Source organism: Manis pentadactyla, chromosome 5 (assembly GCF_030020395.1).
Source record: "Manis pentadactyla isolate mManPen7 chromosome 5, mManPen7.hap1, whole genome shotgun sequence".
In the NCBI taxonomy this organism is placed as follows: domain Eukaryota; kingdom Metazoa; phylum Chordata; class Mammalia; order Pholidota; family Manidae; genus Manis; species Manis pentadactyla.
The window spans coordinates 74,923,546-74,950,456 of record NC_080023.1 but is presented as its reverse complement, the minus strand read 5'-3'; the positions used below and the strand labels follow the sequence as shown (position 1 = coordinate 74,950,456).

Below are 26,911 nucleotides of genomic sequence, written 5' to 3'. Positions count from 1 at the left end.
TATGCTAACAAGCTGGGAAACCTAGGAGAAATGGACAACTTCCTAGAAAAATACAACCTTCCAAGAGTGACCCAGAAAGAAACAGAAAATCTAAACAGACCAATTACCAGCAACGAAATTGAAGCAGTAATCAAAAAATTACCAAAGAACAAAACCCCCGGGCCAGATGGATTTACCTTGGAATTTTATCAGACATACAGGGAAGACATAATACCCATTCTCCTTAAAGTTTTCCAAAAAATAGAGGAGGAGGGGATACTCCCAAACTCATTCTTTGAAGCTAACATCACCCTAATACCAAAACCAGGCAAAGACCCCACCAAAAAAGAAAACTACAGACCAATATCCCTGATGAACATAGATGCAAAAATACTCAACAAAATATTAGCAAACCCAATTCAAAAATACATCAAAAGGATCATACACCATGACCAAGTGGGATTCATACCAGGGATGCAAGGTTGGCACAACATTGGAAAGTCCATCAATATCATCCACCACATCAACAAAAAGAAAGACAAAAACCACATGATCATCTCCACAGATGCTGAAAAAGCATTTGACAAAGTTCAACATCCATTCATGATAAAAAGTCTCAGAAAAATGGGAATAGAGGGCAAGTAACTCAACATAATAAAGGCCATCTATGATAAACCCACAGCCAACATTATATTGAACAGCGAGAAGCTGAAAGCATTTCCTCTGAGATCGGGAACAAAAATGGGATGCTGACTCTCCCCACTCTTATTTAACATAGTACTGGAGGTCGTAGCCACGACAATCACACAAAACAAAGAAATACAAGGAATCCAGATTGGTAAAGAAGAACTTAAACTTTCACTATTTGCAGATGACATGATACTGTACATAAAAAACCCTAAAGACTCCACCCCAAAACTACTAGAACTGATATCGGAATACAGCAAAGTTGCAGGATACAAAATCAACATACAGAAATCTGTGGCTTTCCTATACACTAACAATGAACCAACAGAAAGAGAAATCAGGAAAACAACTCCATTCACAATTGCATCAAAAAAAAAAAAATACCTAGGAACAAACCTAACCAAAGAAGTGAAAGACTTATACTCTGAAAACTACAAGTCACTCTTAAGAGAAATTAAAGGGGACACTAACAGATGGAAACGCATCCCATGCTCGTGGCTAGGAAGAATTAATATCGTCAAAATGGCCATCCTGCCCAAAGCAATATACAGATTTGATGCAATACCTATGAAAGTACCAGCAACATTCTTCAATGAACTGGATCAAATAATTCAAAAATTCATATGGAAACACCAAAGACCCCGAATAGCCAAAGCAATCCTGAGAAAGAAGAATAAAGTAGAGGGGATCTCACTCCCCAACTTCAAGCTCTACTATAAAGCCATAGTAATCAAGACAATTTGGTACTGGCACAAGAGCAGAGCCACAGACCAATGGAACAGACTAGAGAATCCAGACATTAACCCAGTCATATATGGTCAATTAATATTTGATAAAGGAGCCATGGACATACAATGGCGAAATGACAGTCTCTTCAACAGATGGTGCTGGCAAAACTGGACAGCTACATGTAGGAGAATGAACCTGGACCAGTCTAACCCCATATACAAAAGTAAACTCAAAATGGATCAAAGACCTGAATGTAAGTCAGGAAACTATTAAACTCTTGGAAGAAAACATATACAAAAACCTCTTAGACATAAACATGAGTGACCTCTTCTTGAACATATCTCCCTGGGCAAGGAAAACAACAGCAAAAATGAATAAGTGGGACTATATTAAGCTGAAAAGCTTCTGTACAGCAAAAGACACCATCAATAGAACAAAAAGGAACCCTACAGTATGGGAGAATATATTTGAAAATGACACATCTGATAAAGGCTTGACTTCCAGAATATATAAAGAGTTCACACGCCTTAACAAACAAAAAACAAATAACCCAATTAAAAAATGGGCAGAGGAACTGAACAGACAGTTCTCCAAAAAAGAAATACAGATGGCCAACAGGCACATGAAAAAAATGCTCCACATGGCTAATTATCAGAGAAATGCAAATTAAAACTACAATGAGGTATCACCTCACACTGGTAAGGATGGCTGCCATCCAAAAGACAAACAACAACAAATGTTGATGAGGCTGTGGAGAAAGGGGAACCCTCCTACACTGCTGGTGGGAATGTAAGTTTGTTCAACCATTGTGGAAAGCAGTATGGAGGTACATCAAAATGCTCAAAACAGACCTACCATTTGACCCAGGAATTGCACTCGTAGGTATTTACCCTAAGAATGCAGCAATCAAGTATGAGGAAGATCAGTGCACCCTTATGTTTATCGCAGCACTCTTTACAATAGCCAAGAATTGCAAGCAACCTAAATGTCCATAGATAGATGAATGGATAAAGAAGATGTGGTACATATACACAATGGAATACTACTCAGCCATAAGAAAAGGGCAAATCCAACCATTTGCAGCAACATGGATGGAGCTGGAGGGTATTATGCTCAGTGAAACAAGCCAAGCGGAGAAAAAGAAATACCAAATGATTTCACTTATCTGTGGAATATAAGAACAAAGGAAAAACTGAAGGAACAAAACAGCAGCAGAATCACAGAACTCAAGAATGGACTAACAGATACCTAAGGGAAAGGGACTGGGGAGGATGGGTGGGTAGGGAGGGATAAGGGGTGGGGGGAGAAGTAGGGGTGTGTTAAGATTAGCATGCATGGGGGGTAGGAGAAAAGGGAGGGCTGTACAACAGAGAAGGCAAGTAGTGATTCTACAACATTTTACTATGCTGATAGACAGTGACTGTAAAGGGGTTTATAGGAGGGACCTGGTATAGGGGAGAGCCTAGTAAACATAATATTCATCATGTAAGTGTAGATTAGTGATACCAAAAAAAAAAAAAAAAGGTAGTTCCTGTGTGGTAACCTCCAATGAGTTCTACACAAAGGTATAAAGGGCATATAAAAGTGTAGGCAAAGGGTCTGTTTGTGTTTATACAGAGGATCAAAGCCTAATTGGGCTACCCTGAAAATGAACAAAGATACGATATGAAAAAGAACTTCCAACATCAGCACTCTCTGGAAGACTCATGCCAGAAGATGATCATCAAAAAACCCCAACTAAGATCCATGCACTGCTACAGCTGTAGATCCACTCATCCCACCAGTTCCTGGACTTGCCATGGGAATGAAGAAGGAGATATCTAAGCTGGCCTGTGCATACAGTAAAACAACAAATTTGACTGGATCTATACTGTTGGAACTCAATCAAGAATTAGGAGAAGTGCAAATTGTAGCGCTCCAAAATCTTACAACTACAGACTATTTACTGTTAAAAGAACATAAGGGATATGAACATTCCCCAGGAATGGGTTGTCTTAATTTGTCTGATTTCTCTCAGACTGTTCAAGTTCAGTTGGACAATATCCACCATATCATAGATATGTTTTTACAAATGCCTAAGGTGCCTAACTGGTTTTCTTGGTTTCACTGGAGATGCCTGGTAATTACAGGTATGCTTTGGTTATGTAACTATACTCCTATTATGTTAATGTGTGTGCACAATTTAAGTAGTAGCTTAAAACCTATACATGCTGAAGTTACTCTACAAGAAGATATGTCAAAAAAATAATCAATCTTCCCATGTTTTCTTCCGCCTGCTACTTCTATAGCTTTTCTTCTTCCTTCCTAATTACAACCCTTAAATAGAATTCGTGCCTCATATCAAATTTACCGAGTATCATAATTCTTCCAAGTGGTAAAGATACCTCAAGACAAATGCTAGACATAGAAGCTACAGGGCATAAATATGCAAAGAAATAAAAAGCTAACCATTTCAAACAATAAGGCTTCTCTCTCGCTTACCAACTTTACATTTCCCTGTATGGCCCCAGAAGATGACTGGTTAGCCAGAGACGGGTAAGATTCCTCAAGGGAGGAACAACCTAAGACAGGCACAGTCGCAGGGGGGTCATCAGGTGAGAAATTGGGGATCAACAGAGGTGAGGCTTAGAACCTCACCCCCCTTGTTCTGAGAGAAATCTTCTGCATACATGGATGTTTTAATTCCCTTGTCTAGCTTGGATTAACACATAGTCTACGGGCACACACCTGATCATCTACATTTGCTCTCTTACAACACTATGTTTTCTACCTTTATCTTGTATCTACCTACCACTTCAGCATTTTATTAAAAATCATAATAATAAAGAGAGAAATGTAGTATCCACATATAAATCAAGTATAAAAATCAAATGAGTATTCATATTTGAACGGACTGTTTATAGTTCGTAATGCATGAGCAAAACCAAAAGTTTCTGTGATGACTGCCCTTGTAATGTTCACCATGTAACTTATTCACTATGTAAGAATTTGTTCTCCATGTAAGAACTTGTTTGTTATGCCTCAGAAGATTGGAGACTGACGAAAATTAGGCTTGGGGTGGATTAATGATTGTGCATTGAGCATTGACTCCCCTATACAGAATTTTATTGTTGTTAACAACCATTTGATCAATAAACATGAGAGATGCCCTCACAAAAAAAAAAAGTACACACTTCCAATTGTAAAATAAATAAGTAACCAGGATGTAATGTATAGCATAAGGAGTATAGTCAAAATATGGTAACAACTTGGTATGGTGATAGCTGGTACCTAGAATTATCATGTATATAAATGTTGAATCACTATGTTGTACACCCGAAACTAATGTAATGTAATACTGTGTGTCAACTACCCTTCAATAAAAAATAATTATCTACAAAAATAATAATAATAATAATAATAATAATGGGGAATTATATTTAAAGAATATTACATCAGCCTGTCCTATCATGGAAATCAACTCTCATTTTTAACATAAGTTGAGAGTGTTAATTTAACTATTTAAATGTTCCCTACAGGTTAAGACCTTAATCCAAGGTGATTAAGGAGATTGAGTTTTCATTTAATTGATTGTTGCTGTGACATGCAGAGACAAACTAAGCCATTAAACACAAGTTCCTTTTATGTTTGAAAAAGCTTGGCAAATTATTTCACTGCTGTTCTTTCTGTGTACATAAAATCCGCATTATGTCTATATGTGCATGTATTATATCCTTTTGTCTGTATTTTAGCAATCTTGTAAGTGTATGCTACTTCCCTACTTGAAAATCAGCTACACTCATTTAAGTAACATCAGTGATATTTTTTATAGATGAATCAGTTTTTCGTTTTGATGATGACATATCAAGATATTTGAATGCTATTTTTCTTTGTTAATAATGTATCTAAAGACCTATCTGTGAAACATCTAGTTAGATTTCCTGTAGGAGTTAGAGATTTACCTATTTAATCAGAACTATTTCTTCACTTTACATTTTAATAATGTAAAATAAAAATACACACCTTTATTTTTTAACCATTCTCAATGTTTAATATGTACCACTATTAAATAATCCTTCTTTGTGGTTATCTGATTTCTTGGAGCTCTTTCTTACCCTGATCTAAAAACAAACACATGAAAACACTTTCAGAGGGTCAAGGGGAAATTTAAATAGAAATAGACTCAGAAAAATATCCATGTGACTTAAAGAATAATTATTGTTTGCCATAGAGAAGTTGATTTAAGAGGAAATCATTCATAATACTTAAAGATATATGAATCATTATTAGGCTGAATATATAGACAAGTTCTTGTCCAACTCTTGTGCACAGAAGAGAAATTGAATTTAAGTGGTTTACAAAAATTAAACATTATTAAAAATAGTTGGTTAAATACATGGTACAAGGTAATGATTTTTAGTCAAAATGTTACAAATCTATATTTATTGACAGAGATATATTTTGATATGAAAATATTTATCACGTAACCATGAGGAAATAATTTCTTCTCTGAATAATTTCCTTTTTTTCATCTCTTTATAATAGAAATTCCAATTTGTGGAATAATAAGCTTTCAAAGAATTTTAATGTATTTTTTATGTAGTGTTGAATAAAATTTCTTAAATGTCACTTCATACTGTCAAATTATCTAAAGAGGAAAATATATTAGATGCCTGGATAATTTTGACATTATAAGAAACATTCTCATTTCATTAATTTGTTACGATTTCTCTGTTTATTAAGGTATTATAATTTCAGTTCAAAACACTACATAAAACATAAATTCTCCTGAAATGTATTTTCATCGATTTATTTTCTGCTTTTCTGAAAACAAGTGCTGTTGAAAAATAGAAATAGACCTGTTAGTGTCTTTTCAGTCTGTCTATTCTTCACTCACCTGGAACATTAGAGGCTGTGTTTATCTCTGAATTGGCTATTCATTCTGAAGACTGTCAGAGTCACTGTTCTAATGAGTTTGGCAACTTGGAACAACATTTGTTACATCATTTTCTTTTTCTCCTTTGGCGAATCAACATGATTTATACAGAACTCTCCCACTGCCCCCTTTAAAATAATAATAATGGAAAAAACAGATTCCAAGAATGTGCAACTGTCTAATAAAGATAGAGAATGTTAATTCTCTCACTATTGCTCTATTTCTTCAGCTTGCAGAATTAAATTGCTATAAGAGATATTGCTATTGTAATCCACATATTAAGGAAAGAAAAGGAATATTGACAATTTTTTCATTAATGACCCTTGTCAATACTTGACTTCATCCACTCCATCTCCCCACTACTTCCATCATGGTTGGAGATTTTTTATTAACCATAGTAAACTAAAGTTACTGATGGGGAGGCATCAGATACCTCAGATATGTTGTAGGTAGGATGAGAGTTGGGGAGGGCCATGAATAATGTGAAAACTACTGCAGTGAAAAAAAATGTTCCCTAAAACATGGGGCTAGATAATGATAATGGCTACTTGTATGAGAGATTCTATGATGCTTCATTCTTTGCTAAGAACCATATTATTTATCCCTTACAGCAATCACACAAGACAAGTAAAATATCATCCCCATTTTATAGATGAGAAAATTTGACACTGGAGAGGTTGGATACTTGCTCCCAGTCACTGCTACCAAGTAGTAGAACCTTGGTAAGTACCTGCATTTAACTTGTACGCAGTACTTCTACTCTCAGAAGTCTACCACGCCCAGTGGGGTTTTCTTGAGCTCATAAATACATTTTTCTTCTAATACTAAAGTCATTTAAACTTTTAACATCATAAAATATTTAAATATCTCTTCTATCTGGCTTTAAAGTCATTAATTGTGGATCCTGCATGTCTTCATCACAAAAACCACAGTGATATTTAAAATAATACCCAAATGCATTTTCCATATTTAACATGGCACTTTCTTGTGGTCATAATTTATAGTCATTCTACATGGTTGAAGATATATATAGTATTAATAAATATGATAAATTACATGTGCTGGAATAAATGTTCATTATTTTCTGCTGTCTAGAGTACTGTAAAAACAGCATGAAGTTTTCCATGGGGTTAAGTTAGACAACATTCTTTGGACGCTCTACTCCCTCTTCATCGCTCTTCACATCTCTATGGAGTAATCCTACTGCCCTGTCTCAAAACTCAACCCTTTCCAAAATCATATACAATTCCATCCCATTTGTATGCTTTAGGCTTATTTTGTCTGTGCCTGTAGAATCCTACCAAGATCTCACCCCTTCATGTTTTTCATAAATCTGCAGAAGATAAGAATAAGGCACAGATAGAGAATAAGAAACAGGTGGCCCAAGAGTCATCATTACATTGCCCCTCAAGTTCACAACAGATATACAGTGTTATTCAAAGATAGTAAAGACTGTATTTTCCTCATTTAAACACATTAGATCAATTCTTAGCCTCTCTTTAATACTTGGTCACAGGTAACTTCCTTATTTTTCATGTCATTCCACTTTGCAGCACAAGCTTTATCACATGTCACTAAAAAAATCAGTTGTTTTATGGGAAAGACAGAGAGTCTCTAGGTCAACTATGCATTTCACAGAATGCTAATCTCTAGCTAAATAACTGTATTAAACTCAAACAAGATAATCCTATTAAAGTATACAAAATATTTAGATTATATTTATTCATTACACTTATTATGAGAAACCCAAACATACATGTAGTAATTCACAAAATATGCACATCAGTAGGCCTCCATGTTCTTTATGAGTTACAGACCATTCCGTGAGTTCAAAAAAATTATTTTAGATTAATTTTAAAAATTATATTCAGACAGTTAAATTCTACTCAAGGCTATGGTTTCAATCCATGATGAAAAGAAAAAAATCTTTAACTTGTTGTCCTTGAGTAGTGTCAGATCCTTACGAATACAGAGCTAAGAGACTACAGGTAGAACATAAGCAATGTTACCATTGATACTACCAGTAATTAAAACTTTATTGAATCCTTACTGTGTTCAAGGCACTCTGACAGTGTGCAAAAGAGCAAAACATAAAACTACAATAATTATAAATGACAAAAGCTTGTTTTACACCTTTTTTTGGGGGGGAGGTGATGAGAAATCTTGTTCCTCTACTGGTTCTAATCACCAATATAGAAAAGGCAAATTTTCAAATACGAATACACTGTTTTATAATAATATAAATTCTTGATTTGCATTGTCATATCCTAATTCAAAAGCTATTACTAACAGAACTGGGTCCTGCCTTTTTCCTCCCACCCTCTCCTACACCCAGTTTGTAAGATTCCAGAGAGTAACTACCAATTCAGGAGACAATTGTATATTTTGGAACAGTTCCTGCTAGATTTTTCTCAGCTCTGCCACTTAAGAGCTGAGCAATTTCAGCCTTTTACTGAAATTCTTGAAGGCTCAGATTCCGTTTACAGAAGGTACATAATAAAACTTAACTTACCCACTCACTTGTTATGATTAAATGACACAGTACATTAGTCCTTTGCCAAACATGAAGTACCATAAAAAGGTGTTATGTAATTATGCTATGCTGTAAGAAGCACAAAATGTAACAACCACTTCAAAATAATTCTCTCATTGATCTGCTGTGGGGCCTAAAATACCTGTCACTTTCTTCACTCCTTTGATTTAAAACACTAGGTCTCAAGGAGATCCCTGGTACATTTTAAACACATCTCATGGTATATTAATAAGTGTCATAAAATCCTATCAAGATAACTAGTTGTGATGAGTCACAGTGGAAAACATTTATTATTGGCAATAAGAAGAAAAAACAATAAAAAAAACAATAGAAAGAAAAACTACTGATACATGAACAACATGAACTTCACAAGTATGCTGAAAGATACAAAAATTTTTACTATATGATTCAATTTTCACGAAATTCTAGAACATGTACAACTAAGAAGGGCACGAGGGAAATTTCTGGAGTAATGACAGTGTTCTGTGTCGTCAGTGGTGTGGATTACATGGATGCATGTATTTTTTAAAACTGATTTAAAGGAACGTGTAGGATCTGAGGATTTCACTCTATGTAAATTAAACCTCAATTTTGAAAAATGACCATCTAAATATTATTGTGGTTATTTAAAAATAGTTCTTACATTTTATGGATGCATAATGAAATGTTTTTAGGGCAAAAGATATATGTAATTCTTGGGATTTACTAAAAAAATGGGGAGGGGGTGCTGATAAAAAATGGTGAGTGGCTGGCCATATGGATAGAGCTTGATTGGCCATGTATTGAAAAATGGTGGGAACTGGTGATATTTACTTGAGAGTCTTTTATTCTCTCTACTTTTGTATCTGTTTGAACATTTTCCATAATAAAAGAGTTAGGGGTCATCTGGGTTCATCTCATTTACCAAAGAAAACTGTGAACTGGAGGACATGACTTGTTCAAACTCTCATTCAGACAGCAAAACAGCTCCCAAGTTTAACCTTGTTTCCCAAAGTAACAAAATTACGAGCATTTTGGAAAGGCTTTTTTTTTTTTTAAGGCAGACCCATAATGCAAAGACTAGTTTAAGCAATATATACATACTTGCTTCTCCCTTTTGCTTTCAGATGGTTGTTTTATAGATTTAATTTGCTTTTTACTCAAATTTCAGAACCTAAATGTGTGCAAGCATTAGAAAAGGCAATTGTTTTTTCCTACAAAAAATTAAACACAACACCAAACATTTACAGCAAAGAGTTGTTATTCTCTTCCTGTGGTATAATCAACCTCCCAATCCAGGCAAAGAAAGCAAGCGCATTGTTAGAGGGAGGAGCTTGGTTCTGCATTCGGGTGTGATCCGGTAACAGCTGTTTCCCTCCAGCTCTGAAAGAGGTGAAAATGTGTTAATCAATGCAAATTGTTTTAAAGCTCTCTCGCCGTCTGTGTGTCTGCGTGTGGGATGGGGTGGGTTATCGGCTCGGGGGCAACGTGCATCAGAAATCAGAAAGGTGAGTGTGTGTAGACGGTCGCTTTCAGAAGGGGCTGAGGAGAAATTAGATACGATGGTTCAGGAGACTAAGCCACGTTGGATTGGTTTCTCTTCCATCAAGGCATTTGGGTCTGGGAAGCAAATTCTATTTCGAGAACGGAAAACCTTATAATCCCTTGGTTTCGACGGCTGGGGAATACTTATTCCGTGCTCCACTGAACGTAAAAATCGGCGTCTGGCAGCCGCTGATTGGTGGAAAAGAAAGTGGTGATAGTGGGGTGGGACGAGGATTTAACGAGCCTCCTTCTGCCTCTGAACCTGTAACTCTTCCTTACTAGTCTCCTCTCCCCCTGCGAGAGACCCTTTCGGGCTCATCCGACATTAAGAACAAACGTAATCTGGAGGGCATTTGGACAAAAGCACCCTTAACGTTGTGTCCTACGGTCAAATTTCAGCGATCCGAGGGAAACGTGCTCTCGGCAGCGCGGGTCCTTGCACCTTCCCGGAGCTGCCTGTCTCCTTCAGCAGCTCCCCCGGAGACTGGCTCTGTCCTTGGTGGCTGATCGCTTGCACCCTTTCCCCCAAGCGGGCTCTAACTGCGGGTCCCCGCCGGGAAACAGAGAGAAAGGCGGAGGCAGCCAAGGAGGGGGATGGGAAAGAGGGGGGACAGAAACCCAAGCTTAATGGACACAAGAGCTCTCAACTGCCTCAGCAGCCCCGGTGACCCCGAACTTGAGGTGAGGCGCAGCGTTCCCCACCCGCCTCCCAGAACCAGACGGGCGGCCGGAGGTGGAGGCACAGCCTTTCCCCATCCCCCATCCCCATCCAAGAAGAGGAGTGGGGGGCGCACGGCGGGGAAAGCAGCGAGCGCAGGGAGAGGGGCGGGGAGAGGCGCTGACAAACCGGCTGCGGGGGCGGCGGAGCCGCGGGAGGAGGAGAAGGAGGAGGAGGAAGGCCGCGACGACAGGAAGGGGACCCGGGCGAGGCGGCAAGCGGCGGAGCGCGGCGACGCGGGCTGAGGTGTGTGCCGGCTCCGGGGCAGACCGAGGGCCGGGCCTGGCCTCTGGCGTCCTCCCTGCTCCCTCCCTGCCGCCCCTTCCCACCCCGGGTCTCTTCCTCTCGGATCCTCCCGTGCGGGGGACGCGGGGTGGCCATTCGACGACAGATTTGTGGGTTCGTCTCCCACGCCCCCAGCCGCTCGTCGCCGGGTTATGCTGGCAGCAGCCTCCTCCGGGGACTAGCCCTCTCCCGGTGCCGCCTCCGCCCTTCCTGTGCGCTCCTCATCCTCCCAATTTCCACTTAAATAATATTGGGGAATTGTTTCTAATTTTTTATAAAGGAGAGGCGGGGGAGGGGAGGAATCGTAGTTGTGAGGAGCAGAGGGACCCAGGTAAGTACCTGTGGATTTAGACGGGCAGCTTTGGAGCTCGGGAAGAAACCTGGTGGGAAAAGAGTGCTGTGGGCTCCGGGGAGGAGGCTGGAGCTGCCGTGAGGACCCGCTGCATCAGGGCTCTCGGAGGAGGGTGCTTGTGCTCCCTTTGGTTAGCTCGGGGGAAGCCCAGTTGACCTGGCTGCCCTCCTGCCCCCGATATTCCCCTCTTCTCGTCCCCAGCGGCTCAGAGGTCAGGATGCTTCTCCGGGATACGCTCTTCCTTCGGGAGAAGCGAGAATGCTCGAAGGAGCGTGAGCTTCCAACTTTTATCCAACTTACATCCCCCCCGTCCGCCCTCTTGGTTTTCTCTATAATCAAGGCAAACTGCGTTTGGCAAATACTTAAATGGAAGTGCAGGGAGGTCAAGTCAACAGGTGGTAAGGGGTTAACAGGTGTGGGCGCCGGGTCTGCGCGCTGAGAACTGCCCCTCCCGTGGCTGGCGCGCGTCGGGAGGCTGCTTGTGAGTGGGAACCGCGCCTGCTCGGGGGCGATGGACGACGGCCGGGGTGAGTGGTCCCGCAGATGAGGGCAAGTGAGGGTGGGCTTGATGTTGGCTGACGCTAAGCCACACCCAGAGTGAGAAGTTCTTTTCCATGCCTTCTCCATGATGAGCCTGTTAGCCCTCTTCTGGGATTCGTTTTAAAAGTATCCTGACCCCACGCTTCCAGCTCCCTTTTTTTCCTGTGATCTGTCTTCTAAACTGTACTTCTAACTTACCCTGTCGCTGTTTGGACCCTGGAAAGTTGAAAGAGGGGTCCATCTTTTCAAGCAACTCCACTTCGTAACTGCAGTAAGAACAGCTCAGATGATTCATCCTAATCCATACTTAGGCAGCTGGACTTCTACTAGCCAAGATGAATGGGGGATGCTAAATTTTTAATGCAGAAGCTAAAAAAAGGCTTCTTTGTCCAGTGGTTGAAATAAGAGGACACTTAAAAGATTCTTACACTTTTGGGAGTTATACTGATCTTTCACTGGTTTTTACCTTGGGTGGTTCTAATTTTATTTTGTTTTACCCAAAAGTTCTCATTTAAAGTGTATTTTGTGTTCTCCAGTGTGGTGTAAAGGAATTCATTAGCCATGGATGTATTCATGAAAGGACTTTCAAAGGCCAAGGAGGGAGTTGTGGCTGCTGCTGAAAAAACCAAACAGGGTGTGGCAGAAGCAGCGGGAAAAACAAAAGAGGGAGTTCTGTATGTAGGTAGGTAACCCCCAAATGTCATTTTGATATTTATTTATGATTGATGGATTAAGATGACTGATGCCCTAAATGCTGGTATTTCTTGCTTGGTTCATATTTGCATTATCACTTTGTCAAAAGGATGGACTGAGTCAGAGGTAAGTGTGGAAAGGTGAATGTGCATGTTTGAGTTAATAGTAAAAAGTGGTGCTAATCGTTTGGTTTTCCAAATTAATTTTTCAGTAATAGTAGGACTTTATTGTTTCTTTTTTAATGAATGTTTATGCTCATAAATGACTATATTTCAGAGGACAGTTTTTAAAACTCAGTCTTTTAAAAAAACAATCAAGAATAGTTTAAAAATCAAAATCATTCATGGTCCTTTGATTTCTTTTATAATCATGAATATTTTTGCTAATTTTAGTATATTCTTATTTTAAAATGACTTTTATATGGCCCTGGGATAGGTAAAAAGAGACATAGGAAAGGACAGAAAAGTCTTTGGTGGAGTTATTCCTTGTGACTGCTTGGTTAAAGTGGGGACATAATTGTTCAAGAAAGTGCGTGAGGGCTGCTACTAGTATCTTGAAGACATTTATATAGTTTGTTTATCAAAAGACAGGCATAATAAATAATGATATTGATGCTTATCATTTCTACTTGTTCCTAAATTCCCACCTTGGAGCATTCATGTGGATCATGACCCTCTTTTCCTTATCTTGAGCTGTATTAGATTGTTATTTTACAAACCACTTCAAATTCTTTGTAGAAGTAGTAGACACATGCATGCACATTCATCCACAGGGACACATGCACACATAGGCACCCACTGCCCATTCTGCTCCCCTGAGTTCTTCTGTGTGTTCTGGTGGGAGGTGCAGCAGTAATAACCACAGGCAGGAGGTGGAGGGCGGGCAGAGGGTGCTGTGTTTATGCTGGTTGGTGGTGGAAAGCTACACTGTCTCTCCAACGTAAATGGGTGGGAGAAAAGCTATGTTTGGAATTATCTTTATGACTGCTTCTCATATTGTTTTCTCACTGTTTATAGACTCTTTTTATGCTAGCTTGATCTTACTATAATCTTCAATTAACTTACACTTCATCTTAAAACATATTTACAGAAAATCATTGAATTTTACACAGAGTGTTACAAGAGAAAAAAATTGAGTTAGTTTCAAGTATTTTTATGACGTGTGAATTATGTCTTTTTAGATGGAATTTAGAATACTGAATCAGTGACATACAGATAATTGATATCTTTATATTTATTTATCCTCAGCTTTCCAAGTTGTGCAAGGGCATGCTTGCAACTACTCTTGATTTCAGTTAATTTGTGATTTAGGAACTTCAAAAGTTGGTTTTAGGATCCTAATATTCACTCCATTAGTTTGCAGTGAGTCTAGAAAATATTGAATATTAATTTAATACATCACTCTTTTACAGATGATAAACAGGTTTTATCATTTGGAAAACTTTTTGTTTTCATTGTCAACTATAAGTTTGGGCAAATAAAATGATTTTATTTTTCTGAGATTAATTCTATTATTTGCTCCAATGTTATTATATAAAGTTGTAATTTGTTTATATATCACATATTTTTAAATCATCTTCAATGTTTGTCATGGTATTTAACACATGGTATGTTCTATAAATTACTTGTTGATTATGTTCTAAAGTCTAATTAAACTTTAGACACAGGATTAAACTTTAGAACTCAGACACAGGATTTAGGATGAAAACTGATCATGAGAACACACAGTGGTATCTTTGAGGGGTTGGCAAATTTTATCTGTGAAGGGCTAAAGAGTAAGTATTTTAGGCCATATTTTAGGTCTGCTTCAACTAATCAACTCTGCTGCTTTAGTGTGAAAGCAGCATAGACAATAATTAACGTGATTGTGTTCCAATAAAACTCTACTTACCAAAATAGGTGGTGAGTTGATTTGGCCATAGACTGTACACTCATTTACTGACTCCTGATAAAGTAAAAAGAACATAGACTTGATATCAGACAAACCTAAATTCTAGCCCAAGTGACACTACTAACTACCTCTAAGATACTGTAGACAAATGTAACTACCTTGCAGGTTTTTCTGAGAATGCCATAATAAAACAACATACAAGTAATAAAGCACACTTACAAAAATTAATGACTATTTTTTAGAGCAATTTTAGGTTCACAGCAAAATTGAGGGGAAGGTACAGAGATTTCCCATATACTTTCTCTCCCTACACATGCATAGCCTCCCCCATTATCGATATTCCCTACTAGAGTGCTACATTTGTTACAGTTGATGAACCTACCTTGACACATCAACATTGCCCCAAATCCATAGTTTATGTTAGGATTTACTCATAATGTTGTACTTTGTAGGGGTTTAGACAAATGTAAAATGACATGTCTTTATCATTATTCTATCATATAGAGTATTTTCAGTGTCCTAAAAATCATCTGTATGCTGCCTTTGTATTCCCCTCCCCAGTCCCCGGCAACTACGGATCTTTCTACTGTCTTCATAATTTTGCCTCCAGAATGACATGTAGTTGAAATCATAAGTATACAGCCTGTTCAGATGGACTTCTTTCACTTAGTAATATGCATTTAAGGTTATTCCACGTGTTTTCATGGCTTTTTGCACTAAATAATATTCCATTTTCTGGATGTTTATCCATTCACCTATTGAAGGACATCTTGGTTTCTTCTAAAGCAATTATGAACACAGCTGCTATAAACATCCATGTGCAAGTCTTGTGTGGACATGTTTTCAATTCCTTTGGGTAAATACCAAAGGCATAATTTCTGTATCGTATGATAAGGATATGTTTAGTCTTATAAGGACTTGTGAAACTGTCTTCCAAAGTGGCTGTACCATTTTGCACTCCCACCAACAATGAACAGCATTTATTGGTATTCTACATCCTTGTCAGAATTTTGGTGTTGCCAGTGTTCTGGATTTGGGCCATTCTAATAGGTGTATAGTCGTACTCATTGTTTTAATTTGCATTTCTCTGATTATATATGGTGCAGAATATATTTTTGTATGCTTATTTGCCATCTACACATCTTCTTTAGTGATGTGCCAAGATCTTTGCCCTGTTTTTTTAATCAGGTTATTTTTTTATTGTTGAGTTTTAGTGCTTTGTATATTTTGGATAACATTTTCTTTTCAAATTTACATTTTGTAGATAGTTTCTCACAGTCTGTAGCTTGTTTCTCATTTTCTTGATATTGTCTTTACACAGAGCAGAAAATTTTAGTTTTAATGAAGTCTGGCCTGTTAATTCATTCTTTGACAATCATGCCTTTGGTGTTGTATACAAAAGTCATTTGCTATACCAAGGTCATATAGGTTTTCTCCTGTGTTATCTTCTAGTAGTTTTATAATTTTACATTTTACATTTAGGTCTATGATCTCTTTTGAATTAGCTTTTTATAAAGAGTGCAGTGTCCATGTCTATATTCTTTATATTTTTGCATGTAGAAAGCCACCTGTTCCAGCACCATTTGTTGAAAAGTCTTATCTTTGTATTGCCTTTGCTCCTTTGTCAAAAACCAGTTGACTATGTTTATTTGTTTCTATTTCTAGGCTATTTGTTCCATTGATCTATTTGTCTGTCTTTTGCCAATACCCCACTGTCTTGAATACTGTAGCTTTATATTAAGTCTTGAAGTCAAGTAGTGTCAGTTCTCTCATTTTGTTCTTTTATTTTTTGGTGCTAATGTAAATAGTGGTGTGTTTTTAGTTTCAAATTCCACTTGTTTGTTAGTGGTTTATAGTGAAGTGATTGGCATTTGCTTATTCACCTTGTATCCTCCAATCTTGCTATAATCAGTTATTAGTTTCAGGGGTGGTTTTTTTTCTTTTTTGGTAAATTCTTTTGGATTTTCTATATAGACAACCATGTCGTCTACAAACAAAGACAGTTTTATCTCTTCTTTCCCAATATATATGCCTTTTATTTCCTTTTCTTATTGTATTCCATTAGCTAGCACTTCCAGTATGATGCTGGGAAGGACTGGTGAGAGGGGGCATTCTTGCCTTGTTCCTGGTCATAGTAGGAAAGCCCTAGTTCCTTATGAAATATGTTAGCTGTGGTTTTTTTTTTAATAGACATTCTTTATCAAACTCAGGAAGTTCCCTTATATTCTTAGTTTATTGGGAGTTTTTGTCACAAATAGATGCTGAATTTTGTTAAATGTTTTTAATGCATCTATTGATATGATCATGTAATTTTTCCTTTTCACCCTGTTGATGTGAGGGCTTACTTTAATTGATTTTCAAATGCTGAACCAGCCTTGCATACCTGGGATGAATCCCATTTGGTCATGGTAATAAATCTTATATGTTGTTGGATTTGATTTGCTAATATTTTATTGATATTTGTAAAGCACGTTTTTATATCCAAGATTCAAATAAGCTCTCCAACAGAATAATTATTTTGCCAACATATTTTCTTTTTATCTTCTAATTCTTCATTACAAATACTACTATCAATAACTTGAGTGAAAAACTGGAAATGACTGAAGAACATTTTCTAATTTCACTATGACTGAAGTTTTGGCACACTGTTTTCATATGAGGAAAGTAATCTCATTCCTTTATAATGTTGTACTTTTGGCAGCTATCTTCTAACCAATTTGAGAACCACTATAAGAATCAATGTCTTTTTTGATTTTTTCTCCTTTTATTATATCTTGTACACAGATTTTCAACCTACACACTTCAATTTAATAGACAATGATTTTCTCAGTCAAATGGCTCAGAAATTATAAACTGAGAGTTAGATTGAAAGGGAGAAAACATTTAGTTCTCTTTTTATAATGCCAAGTATTTTAACAGTACAAGCAAGGAAGTGATTTTTAAAACTCTTCCAATGCCACCTTGCTGAATAAGCAGCAGTGGTCATGATGTATTTGATATCAAACTCTCAAATCACAATATGCTTCACTTGCACCACGTTAAGAAAGTCAATATGCACAACAACAGGATGGTTGAATTTTTGCAACTCCCAGGCATTACTTCTGACCTTCTCTACTCTGTAGCCTTATGCAGTCATGAGAGATAAGATGGGATAGTTGTGGGCCATCTCAGCTCAGGGAAGCCATCTTCTATGGTGTTCCTTCAACTTTTATATCTTACCAGTCACATAGCTACTTTGCACCTATATATTTTCAATTACATATTATTCCTCAGCTAAATGTTAATCATTAATTACAGATACCAATAAACAGTTGACAGCAAACAGTAAGTGATTGTGTCAATATGAAGCAACTTCATTAAGAGTCTCATTTATCTTTGATTCAGGATGTATTCCATAATCGAGTCAAATGCCAAATCCTTAGGTACTGCTGAGGCAGAAAGACCAGACATTTACAGTTAAACTTTCCTTTTTACTAGTCATTTTTAAAAATGAGATGCAAGCAGTGGCAGGTGGTTAGTGATAAGAAATACTCTCTTACATGTAGTCTGTTTTCCCCTTGCCTACTTCCAGTATATAAGAATTTCAGTTGCTACAGTTATATAACACCAGACCCTTACAACACAGTTCAAATTTTTTTTACCACAGTACATAAACTGTGATTGTTTACATAAAGTGCAAACGTGGTTCCTTGCTCTTAAATCACTACGTAATAACCAACACCCATTATAATCCATGATCAGATCGCAGCAGTTCTTTCGGTTTGTCAGCGATTGACTGATGCCCATCTGCTGTTCAGTTCAGACAGACAGCTAAGCTGGCACTCATGTTGCTTCCTTGTCTCCCAGTGATAAACACATGCGATATTTTACAAAAATGCATAATTAAAAGAAGAAATTGGTCAAAATAGGTGAAAGTGCAGCAAAAAATGAAGTGAAAAATGCTGGAAATAAAATTTGAATCAAATATAGATTTATTTAACAAATAGCTATGGGAATGTTGACACTGCTACCATTCAGAAGACTCTAGAAGTGTAGCCAGAGGAGCTTACTGAAGGTGATGTAAATACATGGAAAAAGCAGTTCTGATGAATCAGGTGAAAATGTCCCAGAGGAAATACTGCTGCAAAAATACCTTACATTAAGGGAGTTATCAGAGATACAGCCTGACATTAAAAGTGTAAAGGGTAACATTATGTAAACATACAAACTTAAAAGGAGTATGACAATTCTCTAAGACTTAGAAAAGGTGCCTGCTCCATACAGGAAATTATACAATGAGAAGAAACAATCATTGTTTAAACTACTCTTGAAAATTTCTTTTACAAAGAAATGAAACACTTCAGTTCTCAGTGTCTTAAGTTACAATATATTAAGTATTAATTTTACTAGTTTTCATTTCCTTATACATTTATAAACATCTAAGAGAATTTTTAATGTTTCAACAAATTTTAAAGGTCATGAAAAAATCAAAAGTTTTACCACTGATGAATTATAATTTTCCTTATTGATTATTAAGATCACTTTCCACATCTTCAACTCAGCTTGTGTGTATTGATTTTTTGATCCCACAGTACTACTCAAAATGAGCATTGACAGCAAAATATACACATATGCTTGCATTCATACACACACACTCACACATGACATCACAATACATGAAACGCTATCCTGTATCCTTTTACATATTAAACAACTGCATGATTTAATTTATATGAATTTATGATTCAGTGATTTGTCCTGTATTTTAAACTGCAGACCCCTTTATATATATTATGTGTGAAGAATAACATAATATACTGAGTTAAAATAACACTATTTTAACACCTTTACATGTGTTTTTCCTTTGATCTTCATGTTGACTAAATGATGTATATTTGATTATTATGTAGTGAAATAAGGATTTAAATACAGAAAATCTAATCCAGAGCCCACATTCTTAACCAAAAAGCTATAGTTTATTTTGTTTTGTTTTCATTGGCTGTCCTTAAATATATTCAAATTCAAACTTCTAAAATATATTTAAATTGTTTCATTAAATGTAGAAAGTTTTCTTAACTCTTTTATAAAACATAAGTTAAATATGATACATGCAAATTTGGCTTAATGCCATATTTATATATCTTCATAAGAATATTAAATGAACATGTTCAAATACATGATCCTGTATATTTACTTAGATCATCTTATTGATCATAGTATTAAAATCATAGATATGTACTTTTAAGTTTTAAATAAGTTTGAAACTAGAAACTGTTACAGACTAGTGTTTCTCAAATTTGATCCATGAATTACCAGAATTAGATCATGAAGATTATTAAAAATGCAATATTTGTATCTGATATTTGCTGAATATTTGAGGCTCTGACTCTATAGTCAACATTTTTAACCAGTGCTCCCATCCAACTAATTCTGCTGCATGAGCTATCTAAGGACTAGTTCTTAGAGATTATTCAATTAATCATATGTATTAATTTGACTGATAAGGAAAAATTGGAGCTCCCTTCTACTATTTCCATTTGTTTTAAAAAGTGTTTACTATTATTCCAAACATACTCAGTAAGGGTTTTTAAAGCTTAGAGTATTTTTAAACTGAAGATTGCTATCTTAATATCCAAATATATATTTAAATAATTTCCCAGTTATTATGTCCTCATTTTCTTATGTTCTTCTATGTTGAAAGAACTACGTTATTTGATTTATAGGGCAGTTTTCAAATGACTTGCAAGTCCATTTTTATTTTCTCTGAAAACATACTTATTAAAAAACTGGTGTGAATTACACTGAAAAAATCAATATTAGAAAGCTTATGAATAAAATTGGTAAGCTTAGTTTTAATAATATATATTAATTATTTATATAAGAGTTATTAATGGTCAAGATTTGGAGTAAATTCCTATCTTTCCTCTTCTTGAAGTTAGCATTAGTAACAGTTGAATGTTAAAGTACTTTATTCCTTTTAAAGGTTTGCCTGGCTTAGTGGAAGGAATGTGGGTTTAGGATCATAGAGAACTTAATATGAATGTGCTTGTAAGCTAGTTATTACCTGTGTGACTTTAGGTGCAGCATTTAACTTTGATTTGCAATTTTTTCATGTATAAAATGGACATAATACACTTTGTTAAATGGATGTTACAAAGATTAAAATGAGATGAGGTGTAAAATGTCTTTTGCGTAATAGGTGTTCAACAAATGTTAATTCCTTCTTTCCCCCTTCTATTTGTGTTTCATGGGTTACCTAATCTCTCTGTCGTACTGTACTTCTGCAAAGTTTCCACAGTTCTGAATCCAAAATCATCTTCCCACCCAGCACCAGTGTTATCTCACCTCTTTTTTTCCTCTGTAAGTTGATATGTGAAGTGGGACACAAGGGGATAAAAAGCCATTGCTGTGTGCTAAAATCTTAATTAGAAAGAACCTCCTGTTAGCTGTGCTTTCTTCTATTTGTTGTACTGATAACTGGATTTCCTTGTTTAGGGTTTTTGTCCCTGGATGATATCTTCTGAAGATTGAGATATATTTTTGGATTAGTTGTATTTATAAGTAGCTAACCAGCAATATAAGGCCAGTTTGAGATTTATGTTTTGAATTTGTTTGTTTTCATAGGCTCCAAAACCAAGGAAGGAGTGGTTCATGGTGTGACAACAGGTAAGCTCCGTGGGGCTTATATACAAGGATGATATTGAAAATACCTAGTAAGCAATAGTCCGTACGTTGGTCACTCAGAATGTAGTTGTAAACAATCACTGTGCCCATATAGGGACATTATAGGCGAATGTCAGCTTTGTTTAACCTCACTTCTTTATTAAATATTTTTAAATAGGTAAGTACTTATGATAAATAAAACACAATATATTTAACTGTAATGAATGATGGTTCTAAATTGACTGGCTCGATTTAATTTACAGAAGTGTAACATATTGAATATTTTGATCAACTTTATGGTTTGACAAACTGCAAGCACAAATTATGTATAAGGATTGCCATTTTTCAAAGGTTTTATGTAAAATTTTCTGTAGAATACAATAAAATATTCTGACTTTAAATTTTATTAATGATATATAATTGACTATATAACATAATTGTATTAATTATTTATAATTAATTCCTTGATGATTCAGAAGACATTATAGGAAACACCCTTGGAATGATCAGTAAAGTGTTTATTGTGTTTGTCTCTGTTTGGCCTAATTTCTCCAAGAATTTGAATAGGTCTATAAGAAAATTACAGCAAATAAATAGCAAAAATCATGAAAAGTATGGTGGTGATGGTGGTAATGATGAGGACAACAGTGATAGCAATAGAAAAGTTCAAAGGAGGACCAAAATCTAAAATCTTAAGAGCCCACAGGCTTGCTATGATTGAATTCCATGTTGTGGATATGCCAGGCTTCCTGACAGGTGTGGTAAAACAAGACATATAATCCGAAAAATGATTCATTTGATCGGAAAACAGTACACATATAGTGCCTCAGAAAAACAACATGTTCTTAATACTGAATTATATAATAGAAATGGGGAAAATCAAATAGAATTAATACATTATTGTGGTTGACATCATGAACACTGAAGCCAGACTTCCTTGGTTCAAATTTCTACTTACCCCTTACTAGCTGTGTGATTTTCTTCAACATTCGTATGTGATTTAGTTTCCTTGTCTATGCAAGAGTTAAGTGAGTTAATATATGCAAAGTACCTAGAATAATGAAGGCAAATACTGTGTGTTACCAGGTGTTACTTATTATCACTTTATAGTGGATCTATCTTGAGTAACATTTTTTGCAGTTGATGGAGAAATATTCATATAAATATTTTATACATATTTTTTATAAAAAATGAGGGTGTAAAATTAAAACAGAACCCTTTGAACATGATTCTGTTAGAAGCTAAGTTAAAGTATGCAGTTTACATTCGCTCTGTTGCAATCCAATATGGAACACCAAGAACCAGGCAAGTATATGGTCTGTGTTGATTTATAGGTACCTTCTATAAACATGATGCCATTAAACATGATTTTAATAAGAACTGGCTAGCAGAGAGTTGGAAACTGTACCATCTGATGGACCTACCTAGGTTAATGCTGTTCCATTTGATAGTTGAAGAAACCATGTGGTTTAAAAAGCAGAAAAACATGTGGTAAGGTTTAGAGTCCATGGTGAAAATTAAAGAAGACAACTAATATTGTCATCTAATGGAGTCTCTGGAGATGAGTTGCAAGAAGATCTGCTGACAAAGTTGGAGGTTTTGAGTCTTCTCCAGAATACACTGTAAACATGAGATTTGTATGTGTGCGCGTGCACACGTGCTGCACCTGCAGGAATGCTACTGACATTTGTACAAGAAGGTGGAGTTTTATAAAATGTTTTTGGGAGAAGAGTCCATCAGCTTATGTTTCCATGGCTTTATAATGTTGGGAAACTTTATATATCATATCTTCCTTTTAGCATGTTAAAGAATCTGAGATGCCCTATAGTAATGAAATTTGCGTAATTTAGTTTAATGCATGGTTTCTCAAATTTATTTGACCTTCTTTCAGTAGTTACTGGTTTGAATAAAACTAGTGTTCATAGAGCTCTGTGGAAGATGCTGCTAAGCAGCTAGGCCATGATGTTTTTGGTGTGGGCAATATTTACAGCCATTGTACCAAAATCCACTCTGGCAGTGGTAAAATATCAAAAATCTCATAAATAGACTGGATATGAGAATTGTGCTTGAATAAATCAGCAATAAACACCATCCTTCTCCCATATCAGATAAATGAATTAATTTGTTCAGCAGGGTTATTTAATGTAAAATTCCAAATTACAATTATAAGGGTAAATAAATTTAAGATAATTACCTCAGTGGTTAAGGAGAGGGAGAATTGGTTGCTTATTATGTTTGGTCTAAAATGTTTACTATGGGTATATAGTTAGTGTTGAATAAGTGTTACTTATTGTTATTAGTCTTAAAACAAGGAAGCAAGAAACTGCTATATGGTACCTAACATTGTCAGCTAATGTTAAAAGAAAAATTTCCCCGAGACTCATCCCATTACCTATTTTTTGAGAAATATAGACTTCAGTAAACTTAGTTAGGCCAGAAGTTTGCCACCTAAAAAATTCAACATATATGAATTATCCCAGTTAGCAATATCATGATAAAAATCAAGAAAACTCTATTTTAAGTCCTGGCTTTTCAATGTCAGTACATTATTATTGGAATTCTCACTGTAATGAATCAGGTTATAGAAAAATATGACAGTGTATTTGATATGGACTTACTGAATTATATGTCTTTGAAGGCTCCTTAAAAAATGTTAACATAAGTTTACTTATTTTTTCTTTATGAAAGTATGGTATAAAGAAGTTCCTATTATTGGAGATTTTCTGAAGGTTTTGATTCTTATAAGCAAATTTATTACATAATAATGAACAGAACTGATTTTTAATGTTTTAATTGATATTTATTATATTTAGAATATTTTTATATTCCTCAAATTTATAATCTGTATAACTATTCAAAGGTAGATCTTCTTAATTTTATAACTGTGTTTAGTGGCAAAGGTTAGATTTAGTGTATCTGTTCTGAAAGTTGTGCCGGATTTCATTCTGGAATTTTATCGTTAACTGGAGTCAAATATAAAGTTAATGTATAAATTATAGAAATACACAAAATTCCTTCTAATCCATTCAAAATTATTACCTATTGTAAAATAATTAAAGAAAAATGAAACATCTATGACTCAAACTGGTAGAGGTGAATGGACATACTGAGAAGTGAATAATTACAGGGAAATGGATAACATTCAATAGTAGAGGTATATCTAAAGTTTCATGGGTTCACAGGAAGAGGAACAAGGATACTTGTTAGGAGAAGTATTTAACATGGAACTTGATTTTCATGCTGGGTTTTAACACCAGCTTGAATTTGCCAAGTAAACAGAGAAAAGGAGATCTGAGAGAGATCAAGGCTCTGGCCAGATGGAGCTGTATGAGCCCAAATGGGAAAGACTGGCTTATATGTGGGAAAACATAAGCGAGTTAAAATATTATACTATCAATTGGTTGTGAGGAAAGCATTCATTTTGATTCCGGGTGTAAGGTGTTTTCCCTTAAAAACAGAAAACATTTGTTAAATGCAGAGTATCCGAATTTGAGTGTGTGTCCTTCCCTTTTGTTTGGCACGCTTTTGTTTGGGATGTCAGTGAACAGAAAAACAGCATAAAAAGCCTTAGCAGGGAAACCATAGGGGTACAAAGTCAGTGGATAATCCACTAGATAAATCAAGTCCTACAGAAATGTTTCAAAATGTGTCTTATTGCTACAAGCACTCTGTCATTTTGTAATGTAACTCATTTACTTACTCCTACAATGATAAAACCTAATGAGATTATAATGAAGTACGAAGTGTATTCTGCTGTGCAGTTTATGAGCATAAAAAATAAAGTATATACATATATATATATAAAGAATTGTCTAAATATTGTAAAAATAAATTTTCATAGCTGGCAAAAAAATTATGAGTGCGAAAAGATCAAAATTTATTTTTGTCTTTGAGACTTTTGTAACAAGAAATGTTCATTTTCAAGCAAAAGTTTCTATTCATGTTCTTGGAAAAGTAAAGAATGACAAGTTAAAGCCCATAATTCACTATGTTTGCAAGATTAACATTCTATAACTGTTTAAAAACATCAAATTTCCAGTACAGTTTTCATTGGCATTTAAATTGAACTTTGCATTGGGAATAACCATTTCTTGTTCAGAGACATCAGCCATATCCCCCAAAGTGGCAAAAAGCCAATATTAAGTAACACCTGCTGTGGACTCTTCCTGGTTTTAGGTTCTAAGGCCACTTCAGCTTTCCAACATTGCCTAGGACTGAGGAGCATGCTTCTTTATCCATATAGACCACCACACCCAAGTAGTCTGTTTGAAAACCAGTTGTTGTATCCAAACTATTCAATCATGTGGCATCTCCCAGCTGATGGCATGAAATCTGTACAGTGATGTGACTAACACACAACACTTAACACTTAGCAGCTGAGAAAGGTATCTCCTCTGTTCCTCTGGCTGGGACTTATCTGGAGAGGATGTTTACCAGCATAAAGCATAGCGAAAAACTGTCTTTATTTGCTTAGGACCTGAGGAAGAATATCACTCAAAACCAAGTTCATGAAATGTGGGGGAAAAGCAGACAAAAAATTAATTTGGGAACACAAAAGAACCAAAGGCAGGCATTACACAGATATAGATGAGAGATGCAAAACGAGGTTTTATGGATATAAATGTTAAAAGGTTTAGAGAAAGGAGGATGGTTTTGTTCCTCCACCTTGAAATGGACTTGAAATAATTAATAGAGCAGAATCTCTTGTATTCTGCTGCTTTTTCATAGAATGCTTCAGTTAATTGAAACAAACTTTTTTATTGGAGCTTCTTTTATTTGGTAATTGCATGGAGGTAATATAGAAAGATTAATTCAGCAATTATATTGGATATGGTCTTGGAGAAGTTTTGATATGATATTCAATCTATGCTTCCAACTCTAATCCCAAACTATTTACACCATCTTCTCTAAATTTTTAATTATTTATTTATAAAAATCGACTGAGTCACCATATTGTATTTTGTTTTATGCAACGGAATTGTAAGTGTGCTCAACAAACTTCTTCATTTCCATACTTTCCTTAATGTCTAGCTGTATTGTTCCCATTATAATTATTGAAAGTCAGTCTAATTGTTATAAACCCTTCTGTTTCATACCTGAAATTTTACCAAAGGACCAAAGTTCTTTCATAGCCATTCCTTACTCTTGTTAGTACCTGATGGTCACATGTATGAGCACATATGTGTTGTGTGACTCAGAAGAGGTGGTGAAAATGAACATGCCAAATGAGTTCAAAGAATTGGCATTGGAATTGAAATAAAGAAATAAATTGTATGCTGAGACTGATAACATTACAACTGCACCTGTAAGTATTGCTTTCTGTAAACTTTCCTTAATAAGATGTAAGTCAAACCCAAATCACTCAAGGCTCTAAGTTTGTGATCATTTAAACTCGAAGCACCTTTTAATATCTGCATGGTTATA

The 26,911-nt window shown here is 35.8% G+C and overlaps 1 protein-coding gene across 8 annotated transcripts in view; it reads left to right on the top strand.

Moving 5' to 3' along the window:
• The first annotated feature begins 10,131 nt into the window (after positions 1 to 10,131).
• Positions 10,132 to 26,911, top strand: part of SNCA (synuclein alpha) — a 142,566-nt gene continuing 125,786 nt past the window's right edge. Inside the window, exons 1-4 of one of the 8 annotated variants that reach the window (XM_036922086.2) lie at positions 11,208 to 11,331; positions 11,924 to 11,994; positions 12,799 to 12,944; positions 21,449 to 21,490. In XM_036922086.2, the coding sequence (XP_036777981.2) occupies positions 12,824 to 12,944; positions 21,449 to 21,490 (163 nt within the window). In that variant the 5' untranslated portion in view covers positions 11,208 to 11,331; positions 11,924 to 11,994; positions 12,799 to 12,823. The other 7 variants (XM_036922087.2, XM_036922090.2, XM_036922092.2 and 4 more) reach the window with 7 other exon arrangements.